Source organism: Poecilia reticulata, linkage group LG10, assembly GCF_000633615.1.
Source record: "Poecilia reticulata strain Guanapo linkage group LG10, Guppy_female_1.0+MT, whole genome shotgun sequence".
NCBI lineage: Eukaryota > Metazoa > Chordata > Actinopteri > Cyprinodontiformes > Poeciliidae > Poecilia > Poecilia reticulata.
Window position 1 is genome coordinate 17,516,797 of NC_024340.1, and position 12,535 is coordinate 17,529,331.

Here is a 12,535-nt window from a genome sequence, read left to right on the forward strand (position 1 = left end):
CTTTTAGCAGCACTCAAATATGTGCGTTTCAGATACAGTTTTGTTTTTTATTAACTTCAATAACTTCTAGAGGTGCTCGTTTTTGACTTTGTCTTTATTATGCCATGAGATACTGACTAAATGCATCTACTTTAATTCACATTGAAATAATGTACTGTACATTTGGAGCCATCAGAGGGGTTTATGTTTTACCCTAACACTGATATCTGCTGCAGCGTCTCTCCCTAATGCAACCGCAGGGAGCTCCTTAATCCCACACCTTTAATTGCTCTAATGTAATCCTCATCCTTCCTCCTGCTGCTTTGCATTAAATGCTAATAAATGCAAACTACTAAATGATTTTTTTGGCAGCAAAAAACTACAGCAAAGGCAGCCAAGGTTTGTGGTTGAGCCACACATTTTTCATACTTTAGTTACAGGTAGGGTAGGATCTGTATACAGATGTAGATTACATGAAGTCCTCACTGTCATGAAGGTTTAATTGAGTTTTATTTGAGCTAATCTTTTTTTAAAATTATTTTTACAAACAAGTACTTGTCCATTCATGGTCAAAATGATAAATAGTTGCTTAAATACTGTATATGCATATATCCCCAGTAAGACCTGGTTAAATGTCCATTTGGAAGTTGCATCTTGACTGCAAGCCTTTGATCATCTTCACTGAGCTCCTATTTGTTGTGAGATATTTGCTTCTCTGCTTGGCAGTATTGGTATTTGTTTGGTTTTCAGGCAATGCTTCTGTGCTGCTTTCCATGTTGATGCTAATTAGCCGTTTTTTTTGTCATCAGGTTTCAATCCAGCTGATATGATGAAACTGAAGAATTTGAAGGTTTACCTTCTAATGCATCCTCACCACTGGCAGCAAAACAACCCACATCATGATGCTACTGCCACCATACTTGAAAGTTAGCACATTTAGATCTGAGCCTCTTTCAGAAATTTGTTTTATTACCGTTGACAAATAACTGTCTTTGTCCATTTGATCTGTATCAGAGGACTTAATAGTGAAGTTCACATTGTAATCTAGGATGGCTAACAAAAATTTCAGTGAATTAAAAAAAAAAAAAAAAATCCCAAACAATCTATCCTGGCTCTCATAGAGCTCCGTTTTTAAACAGTGACACGTAGCGGATACATAGTTTTGTAATGCAGATCAAGATCGCATCTGAACCAAACCCCACATGGGCTGTTTGCCTCAGCGTAAGGCGGCCCTGTCTGGGGAAGCTAAATGGATTTGACAATGGGATTTGATGGTCTTTGTAGTGAGGGTAATTAGGTTTGATTGACTGTAAAGTGACTGGTGGGGTCCAGATCTGGGAGGGGAAATGATCAGACACTTGAACCACCCACAAATTAATGAGATTCAACTGTGCCTGCGCTTATTGCACTGAGGAAGAAAAGAACAGTCGACAGAGTGATGAGAGAGAGGAAGGAATGAGGAAGCATGAGAGTGGTGTGAAATAAAGAGATCTATGGAGGAAGAGACAAAATAAAGGGAACAGACATCTGAAACCTGTCTCACTACCTGAACTTGGAAGGGTGCAACTTTAAGATGCTAAGTATTATGTTTTTAATGCAAGACATTCTCGAAGAAAAGGTTGCTTCACACGTCGACAGTAGTTTGCTGAGAATAATGCATGTCTGGACAGCAGTGGATGACTTTTTTTTTTCTTTTCTTTTTTACTCTGCCAATTTTTGTTTTAGAGAGCACACAGTATATTTACTCCGTTTGTGGAACTTGTTTTTGAATAAATCTAATTTTCTACATGTCTCAGTTCACGCTGCCTGGTCTTGTGGGACTAAGCTGAGATGCAGCCGCCTAGAAGCTCTGTGCCGTCATTGCCTTCGGGCAGATACCGATTCTTTCTGGAGATAGAGCACAATCTAATATGCTGTTATTTATTACGACGAGTGCATGACGGCAGATAATCCTGGCGCCCTTGTTCCCGTCTTTTAAGGTAATTATGGAGTTCAACAATCCATACGAAGCAGTTGCAAAGAATAGCTTGTACTACTTGCACTCCAAATTGAGGGCAAAGAAAAAGTGGCTTGCTAAAAGTTTGGTGCCACACTGAAGTGACATCAATATGCACATGAAGTAAAATATGCTTGTTCTTCTGTGTAACGTGTGTAATAAACTACTGCACCTTGTAAAATTATTCATACACATTGAACTTTGAGCTTTAATGAAACAGGCCGACACAAAGTTTAGCATAATTGAAATGATTATGCGCAAATCATTTGATAAAAAATTATTAATGCCCCTTTTACTACTTCACCTCTAAACAAAACAATACAACCAACTGCCTTAAAAATCACTTTATTTAGTTTTTGATAGAGATGTGCCGATCAGATTTTTTCCTGCCGATACCGATCACCCATGAGGGCCGATCACCGATACCGATCACATAATTATTATTATTATTATTTTTTTTTTTATCATAAACACTACCGGTTACATTATGTGGAAAAAGGAACCATGAATTCACATTAATTTAGACAAAAACTTGTTTTTAATAACTTTTTCCAAGAAGAAAACTAAACAAAACAGGCATTCTGCAAATTGTACTGCTGTCAGTAATACTATCTTTAACAGACTGATAACATATGAAGGCTCTGAAGAGGCTAAATAATACAAAGAGCCAAAATAAAAACCTCTCAACATTGCCAAAAAAATTCAAGTATAAAACTTAGCATTCAAAGGCAAATACAGGTTCCATTACAATAAACAATTCAGAGTTACTGAATGAAAACTTCCTGTTAGCATGGCGGCTAGCTGATTACTGCTAGTTCTGAGTGGCTGTTTCTGACTGAACGGAGTAATTATGCAGAGCAGGGAGGAGATCGATTATTTTTTTAGAGATTATCTGTCATGTTAGGACAGCGAAAGTTTTAATATGTATGTAAAATGTATTTTTTAGGTTAGATGCTGCAGCTTTAAGCAGAGGTTTGGTGTGAGAGTCACTACCAGGTGGAGCAGAAGCGGCGCTCCGTCTGTGAAATATTACTACCTGTAGCGCATAGCAGCGGTTCAACAGCGAGAGCAGAACCAGCGTCTTACATCGCAGCTCGAAGACTTAAATAATTTTGCGGGTTATTTGTTTAGCTTTCTGACCGTCATGCTAATCCGGGTGAGTGTTTGTAGCTGTGCGCTGCTTTACCTGCTATCTGATCCTCCATATGTCTTTGTTACTGCAGTGAGCCTCGATGCAGCCAAACTCCGTCAAGTATGGCATTGTTTTTATGTCGTATTAGCTTCGTTGTGTTGATGCATTTGGACGTGCTTCAATTTTCCTCCGCAACACGCAAACGTCCCCATTCACTCAGTGCGTTATAGTTACACATCGCTTAGGATTTGTTGCTGCGCGTTTGCGCAGTGTGAAGGAAAGAGGAGACCAGCTACACAGGCAGGCTGCGAAATGAGATGCAGGTGATCGGTATCGGCAACAAGAGCCAATGATCGCCGATCACCGATCAATGCACTTTTTCACGAAAATTGGCCCGATTATGATCGATGACCGATCGATCGGCACACCTCTAGTTTTTGGCCATTTAGGCCAAAAAGTTAAATTTTGATGTCATCTGGTGAAACATTTTCACGTTTCACCGGATGCAGACTTGACTTGTACTTAATACTTTTCAGAGTTACTGCAGTCTGAGCAGTCGTTTTGAATTTTATCCAAATTTTGCATCATTGATCTGAGACATGTATCATAATCCTGCTTGAGAGTAAGCCAAACAGTAAGTCTAGATGTAAATCAGAAATCTGATTGAGGTTGCATTTAATTAGCAAAAACATAAATAAATAAATAAAATTTCAGCAAAAAATTCAGAATAGAGCCTATTCTGAATTTAGGTGATTTTAGGAGGCAACTGTTGCAATGGATTTTTTTTGTTTGTTTATTGCTTATTTGAATGGGGACTACATTTTAGTATACACAATACTAAACTAATACTTTGCAATACATATTTCCCAGATGGACTTTTAACCACATAGACATGAGTAAAGAAGGATTGCAGAATAAAAATATTAAAAATAAATAAATAAATCAAGAGTTTTGTTTACTTTTCAAAGACAGTGCATATAATGAATGCATGGAAGACCGCAATTCCTGGAAGCAGAAATTACACATGGGGGAATAAACATGCAGCAAATAGAGGAGCACTGAAACATATATCACCGTTACATTGTTGAAAGGTCTGCCCTTGTTTTTTACGTTCTATATCAAACACGAAGGTCGGCTTCAGCTATAATATCCGCTTCATTTTTTTCAAGCTAAGCTGAGGTAAAGCGAGAAGCTCAACATTTTTTTTATCTGCTTGTGTCTCTGACCTTCACGTCTCTAAAGCTATCTTCCCCGGTAATATTATTTGCAACGTCTGCCGAGCTGTGGGGACACTATGCAAACTTGGAGAGGCAACCTGTCCACCCCGCCGTGGCATGTCAGCTCTTGTCTATGATCACCTGGCTGGCATGGCTGCTACGCAGGTATGTGCTGGCCTACTGGCAGCTGTCAGTGTCACACAGAGCCATCAATTTGCAGCTCCAGCACTGTCAGTCCTGACAGGGCTCTGCCAGCCACAAGCAGTCAGCCGGCTGCACAGAAATATGTCACTTTAGTTTAGCAGGCCACAATAATGGAAACATAAATTAAAAAAATGTTTTCCGTGTTTAAAAATACACAAGAAGGGGAAGAAAAAGAAGCTGCAGCCAAATTTGAGAGAAAACTTAGAGATGTGGACGGGCTATCAGGTACGGAGTCAAAACGTGAACTGAACTTCAACATGTAGCGGTTTCTGAACATCTGAAAGGCTTTTTTTTCTATGAGGTCTGAAAAATTATACAATGTTTTAATTTATTCAGGTTTGGATGCGTGTGGGAAAAAAAAAACAGAATATGGAAAATATTCATCCTCAGGACCTTTGAGCACATTTTATATGCATTTTTCAATTTATTTTCAACTCTATCATTCCATCCATCTGTTTATCCAACTTACCATCCATCCATCCATCCATCCATCCATCCATCCATCCATCCATCCATCCATCCATCCATCCATCCATCCATCCATCCATCCATCCATCCATCCATCCATCCATCCATCCATCCATCCATCCATCCATCCACCAAAAAGTAATCCAAAGCTAATTAAAAGTATTAACTTTTGAAGTAAGAGTGTTTTCCAACATGACTGACATTAAAGAGTCACAAATTCAACTCTTCCCTCTTTGACACCCGGCTTGTGTAGTTGGATGTAAACTTCTACGGAAATAAAAAACACATAGGGAATGCAAACCTTGCAGTCTGCTGTCAAGGCCTAACCTAACTAACCTCACAGACTTATTTTTCCCTCATATTTATAAAATATACGCCTCTCCCAGAGAAGCCCACTTTTTTTTATTTGTGTAAACATACACCATTTGATCCACAGCGAGTGAAAGTTTGACAAGAAGGATGCATAAATAGAAGCTGCAGGCCCATCATTGTCAACATGCCAACTGCTCTCTGCAGAGAATCATACAGACACGGAGACCTCATTTTAGCAGGCCTTGCTGAGAGGGAAGAATGCCTAAAAAACTTAGCAGCTCAAAAAAAACCAAAAAAAAAACAAGACACACACACACTGAGCTTTGGAAGAGGAAAGAAACACACACATTTCTGCGATAAAAATCAACTGTGGCGACACCATCTTGAGCTGAACTCCATGTCCATTATTACCACCACATTAATTCACTCACCTTTAGGCTTTATGATTTGTAAGTGCAAATATAGATTTTAAGTTGTTTTTATCCAGCTTCCAGATGCTGAATGAACAAAGATAACAGCATAAAAGATGATTATATTGTGCGTTCAGTGGCAATGTTGGAACATATGTCTCCTGCCAAAACACATTTATCATAAACTGTATTCTGTTAAAGCAAAGCAATGTATGGATTTGCATTTTTCTGGTGTCTGCAAGCTGTTGCAGTGGATTGAGGCAGCTGGGTGGTCTTCCATCCATTCAGCAAAAAAAAATGATGCAATGAAGACAGAATAAAAAAGATAAGTGCATGTTTAGAGCTTTTGTATTTTTAAGGTTTTAGTGAAACAGCTGACTATATTCAAGGGGTTAAAAAAAGTCAGCTGTGTAATGTCTTCCTTCTGAAGTCTTTTTTTACACTTTGTCACATGACCACCACAAAAATCCATGTATTTTATAGGAACATAACAATAAATGAATCATAGTAAATATTTATCAAAAATTAAAGTTGTCTTTTCAGTACATCATCTGACATGTGTGGCTCTGTTAAGGTTACAGACCTCTGGTTTAGATCAAAGTATATTTATGAATAAGAAAGGCCCAATCAAAGTTCAGGTCCGTTTGTAATTGGAAACTGGAAACAAGACTTAGAAACTGGTGCTTACAGACACTCTCCATGGCTCAGCATTAGCTATTTCACCACTGAGCTACAAACTGACTAGCTGTTCAAAACTGTTAGAAGCAGCAAAACATTAATTTACAGAATATAATTTGAAAAGAAATGCAAAGCAAAGCTTAAATTTATATCTCTAATAATAAACTATGTACCATTTTTTTCAGTTTTTCATTTGTTTAATACACAAAATACCAATAAAATCAGCATTTTTTTTTGCTTACGTTGCTCAGAAGAAGGTCTCCCCGGTACCTGGCTGAAACATAACGGTCTACTGGCATCTACTTATTTGCTGTGTTTTTTTTTTGTTTTTTTTGTTCATATGTGCTTCATGCCAGACCACATTGTGCTCAAAAAGCAAACAGGCTTTCCGGGTCTTTTGAGAGCTTAGCGAATTTGACTGGGAATATGCAGATGACATGCGGGTTCAGACACTCGCCCCAGACGGGGGGGCTGACCCCGGTGAAGCCAGCCATGCCGGCGACCAGAGGGGCCCTGCTTCTCCTCACTCTGATGCCTTTAGAGAAGGAAAGTTCAAGTCCTCCACCACGCTGCAGCTCTGTGCAGAGCCCGGCTTTCTGCTGCTGACATTGTTTCATTTCATTTCCTTGCAGTAAAAATATCCTGCTCTTAGCCTGTAATAGACACAGGCATTAGCTTGAGTTTATATTCTGCAGAGCTCAACAGTCACTTCCACTGATCTAAAGTGGTTCTGTAAATGTTGAACAGCTGGTCAGTTCAAGAGAATCCACTTAGAGCAAATTAAAACAAATTGAGTGACTGGGTAATGATTTTATAAGATATTTCATACATTAAGATTTCAAATACTTAACTAAGAGGAGTGTTTAGTGATACACTTCTCTTATCTATCTGTCACTTTGTTGGAAAAGTGATACAAAGAGAGGACATCATTTCAAGGGGTTATTATTATTTTTTTTATATTACCACTTTCCTAAAAGCGTTTATCTGCTCTCCCTCTCCTCTTTCCTCCATCCTGGTGCCATCATGGCAAAAAGCTAAATGAATTAAACTCTCATTAAAAATGCATTTCATTGTTAATCATTTGCGAGCAAAGAGGATTAGGTTGCAATTTGTGAAATGACATAAAATCTATCCCTTCTCAAAAATAGACTCTTGAAATTGCGTTAAACAAAATACTATTATCCATCAAGCAGTCCTTTAAGCCACAAAATGAGCAAACCAGTAAATCCCTAAAATAGATAAGACACTGACCTGTGCTTAATTCTCATAACACAATAGGCATATGTTTACCCCATCTGCTCAGCTTATGCATCCAAAAACACAGAAAACATAGCTGGTTCTACTCAATTTCCATCAGTCTGATCTCTAAGAGCAGGTGTCTAAACTATCTATTTCAGGATTTCATTTAGCCTTTTAACCCCCAGAATTTAAAATTAATGTCAAAAATGCTCAGCCATCATTAATTAATGGTGAGAGGAATTACACGAGTCTCTTTGTGTTGCTCACTTCTCTGTTTTCCCAAACCATCGCGGAAAACAAGAGTGAGGCTCCGCATGAAATATTGATAGGAAAATCACCTCAAATAACCAACTCTTCGAATATGTGAAGCACATGTAGAATTTTAGAGCAGGCAGGGAGACAAGAGCCGAGAGTCTCAAGCCAAGGCTGTCAAACAGGGAGGAGAGGAGGCGCAGAGAAGAAAGATGCGCAACAAGAAAACATTGAATTTCCTGCTATATATTTTCCAACCAAACAGCTTAAAAGGAAACCGAGACGCGGGGCGCGAGCGCAAACCACCGAGCTGCTTTAACCTCAACCCTTCTTCTGGCTGGAGCTTACATTCCCATTCATCAGACGCATTAACGGAGCCCTGCATGCGTTTGTCCTTCCTTAGATTGCTTTCCACAAAGAAAAACAACTGAAGGAACAGGAAAAAAAATGTCAAGGTTAAAAAAAATAATAATAATGCCGGTAACGACCTTGACAGAGGAAAAGCTGGCAGCGCTGAGCACCTCCTGCATTAGGAAAGTGGATATTCCATATTTTCAAGTTCGCCATTATTAAGATTGGCCAGTACTCTGTGTCGGTGCACAACGCAATCCCTGAAATGTCTGAGGCTGCAGGCAAGGCAGAGTTTAGATTTTTGGCCCATGCAGCGTCGGGCTGAAATTATTTGCTTGATGATGGGGTCTGTTTGGACTTCTGTGGCTCATTTAGTGAGCCTACAATACACTAAGCGTAGAAAAGGCCAAACAAGACTCCACAATATAAAGATATATCTACATCAAGTCATAAATAGCTTAGCTTGTTTAGTAAAATAGAAAAAGTTAATTAAACTGCCACAAGCGCAACGCACAACTAAATGTGTACACGGCCCCGGCCTGATGCACTCCTATCAATCACACGTCCCAGATGATTTGCACTTTACTCAGCCTGTGGTAACAACAAGACGCAGGGTGAATGCATCCAAAAACTTATGCTGATAATAATTCATCGTGTACCTCAACCCAGAATTAGTCCAAAGATACACTCCCTTCACAACCAGGTCGCTACACCTCATTTAATTTTTTTATATCTTCCCCCCCTCACAGATATTTTGGTATTTCAGTTTCAAGGCAAAGGATATGTGATAAATTAACACTGGAAAAAGCTCATTTTTCCTCCATGTTGCGTTGTTATTGCATCTCATAAACCTGGGCTCATAAATCTGGTCTTTCAACAGGGGTGTGTACACCTAGGAGAGAAACTGTTTACATCTTCCAAACAAAAAGGAAACCGAGGGCGGGAGGACAAACACATAAGTTGAACACACTTCCACCTGTTTCTGGTTGGAGCTTAAATTCCTAGTCCTCAGACACATTAACAGAGCGCGGCTTTTGTTAGGTTGCTTTCCGCATAGAAACAAGTAAAAATACATGAAATGATTCTAGGTTTAATGAAAAAAACATGCAGGTAAGAACCTTGACAGCAGACAAGCTGGTCATGCCAAGTGCATCTTGGATTAAGAAAGCGAGTTTTCCATAATTTTCCAAGGTCACCGTCATCGAGACAGTCCAGTAATCTAGGTGTCGGTGCGCAGCACAATCCCCCACTATCTCGGAGGCTGCAGGCAACGCTGCCCATGTCATCCTCATGTTTTATTCATTCTGAATGTCATATTATGGCATTCAGAAACCAAGATCAAAATCTGCTCTGGCAGAAATATTTAATATCGCACCACTTCTCCATCCTTCTCCATCTGGTTTGCCAGACACAGAGGGAGAGGGGGTAGACAGCCTCCTTCAGCTCAGCCATGTTGGATTATTGAAAGTAGAGCTTTCAGAGAGGTCTCTGCTCAAGGAACAAAAAAAAAAAAAAGAAAAAGAGCGAGAGAAGAACTGTAGCATGCATCAATTATCTTGGAGAGTCTGTGGCGTGCTGGAGACTGTCTTGTCATATTTCCCAATGAGGCTGGGCGATGGAGAGGTCCTTGGCTAGCACTGACATTTAGAAAGTGGTGTGGAAATCCCAGTCTGTTAGTCAAAAAATATGAATAAATAATGGACAAAAGAGTGCACTGACTGCCTGTAAGGCCTCCCAGGCTTGAAATTCCTTCAGTGTCATTGTCGTAACTAGACACACGCATCAGCCTCTGACACTGTGTTTTTTCCTCCACGTGCGAAACAATGGCAGCTCACACTGATCAATACACGACTGGCTGCCGTTGCTGCAGGACAGAGGAGTCATTACAGCGTTTCTGGAAACTGTTATACTATTATTTTTCCTTACATTGCTTCCATGTAATGAATGGTAAACTACCAGAGCCATAATGATCATGTTGAGATTGCCATCCACACAGCAATCTCCGGTTTAGTCGATAAAGCGGGCCTTAATTTCCTATCTTTACATGCAGCCCGCATTTTCCAGTATGCGTCTCTGTAAGCAAACAAAATATTTGAGTTTATTTGTGACTACTTTCCAATAACTGGAAGCATGACTGAATAAAATGTGTTCAATTTTTAGATGCAGCAGGGGGAGAATGTTTTTTGTCTACAGAATGTGGATAAGTAGAAAATACCAACTCTAGCATAACCTCTCTTTTGTCTGGAAGCACTGACTGAGCTATGGAAGCACTGTAAACATGAGAGTTGAAAATAAACTAAAATAAAGGACTCCCTCCCCCTGCTTCTCTACATTAGTATCAGCAGCTGAGTGCAAATCCGTGTGCAGCAAATTTCCATGAAACCCTCTCTCCACCCTTGTGCTTCTTGTCCCCTGAACTCCCCGTCTCCGTCTCGGCAGCAGCATGGGGAGAAGCAGCGTACCTTTGTTCATGTCAATCAGCTGCTTCTTCTTCTGCTGACGCTCCTGCTTCTCTCGCTCAGCTTTCTCCTTCGCCAGCTTGGCTCTCTTGATCTTCTCCTCCATCTCCCTCTTCTTGTGGTTCTCCTTCACGGCTTCCTGATGAGGCGCGCGCACACACACACACACACACACACACACGCACACACACGCACGCAGACACACACAAACAGATAAAATCAGAATGTTGCTCTGCCACCTTCACTCTTTTATCATCTTCTACACTGTATAGTGTACAGGAGCAGCAGAATACCATCAGCAAATTCTTATTCAGCAACTGGCTTGATAGAGATAAGCGTCTGGAATAAACAATGTATCTGTTGCCGTGTATAGGCCTTTTTTTATTATAAGCCTATCTATCAGTGAGGTTTCTGTACATGATTTCAGTCCGACAGCTGATTTAATGCCAAACCTACATGAATGAGGACATTCACACATAACCAGTGCTTTCAAAAAGTATTCATAGCCTTTGGCTTTTACACATTTTATCACATAACACAAACTTCAAAGTATTTCACAGAAAAAATAATAATACAAAAAAAAAAAAAATCAATATTTCCATGTCAAATTTTCATGAAAGAATGTTGCTCGTCTTGTCTCCTATTTTAGCAGAATTGCTTGGTTATCTAATAAATTTACCAGCAAAAGTTCTACAGCTTTTCTTGTAAGAATTGTAAAAGGTGTCACTATACATACACAGAGCATCAAAAACCGGGGCACTCTCAATTAGCTAACATTTAGGCATAGTGCATGAAGTGGCCCAGAAGAGCCCCGCCTGTTCACAGTAGATTATTCTGCTGAATGTGGAAAATTCACCTATTCATGGATTTTTTTATAAAGAATATCTAACATGTTTTAAAGAAAATGCAGTTTTGGAAGCTAAAACACCAGGCGCCATGCTACTCGACATGCTATTGGCATGTCCAAGGGCAACATTCTCATTTTTCTCGACGCCAATAGGCTGCACTCCAAGACCAGAGATAAAAACAAAAATCAGGTATCAACTTGATAATTATGCTCATTCAGTTGGTCAATAACATAAAACCCAATTAAAATGCATTGAATTTTGTGGCTCTAATGAGACAAAACGTGAAAAGGTTCAAACTGAACGCTTTTGCAAATGTCTGCACGACATAACGCAGGCATAATTCTTCAGACAACACTGGAAAGACATTTAATTGAGAAAGCAACATGTGGCAGCCGTGTAGCGAGCCCAGCATTCAGAAAGCATCCGTCTCCTCCGCGGTCACCAGCTGAAATGCCAGAAAGGAATCCGGGATGGAGAGATAATAAACCGTATGTCTTCAGCACTGTACAAATCTGTCAGTTTGTTCTGCTGCAAGGAGAGAATAAGATGCAACTGTGTGACCTTTGGAGACAACAAAATGCTGTTGCATGCTACGCCTGTGGCGCAGCAGAGGTTCCACGTGTGGGAGGTCATACTTCATGTTAGTAAATCCATACGATTATGTGCGCTAAGGTTGGAGTCCATTTACATCTTTATGCTTCAGCTCATCTGTGGTGTTCCTTCTCCCGTATGCATCCATGTGGGCAGCTTTAAGCGAAGGCATAACCCTCTCTGAGCGGTGATATAATATGTGGCGACAGCAGGCCCCCCATCCACTGCCCCTGTGGTCCTGATGAGTGCGCCGTGTTGGCAGCTAAGACAGAGGGATTATGGGGATTGCGGGAAAGGAACAAGGAAAGAGCAGCTCATCATGCCAGTCAATAGCAGGGCTTTTCTACATGTCCAAGGACACGGGCCCTCGTTGTCACCGCCTCCTTGATGGATGACAAG

General features: G+C 40.2%; 1 protein-coding gene across 9 annotated transcripts in view; it reads right to left on the reverse strand.

Moving 5' to 3' along the window:
• The window catches only part of diaph2 (diaphanous-related formin 2), a 450,956-nt gene that overhangs the window by 76,152 nt on the left and 362,269 nt on the right, over nt 1-12,535 (reverse strand). For all 9 annotated transcript variants that reach the window (XM_008420583.2, XM_008420582.2, XM_017307147.1 and 6 more), the window contains one exon: nt 10,701-10,836. In XM_008420583.2, the coding sequence (XP_008418805.1) occupies nt 10,701-10,836 (136 nt within the window). The remainder of the gene's footprint in view (nt 1-10,700; nt 10,837-12,535) is intronic.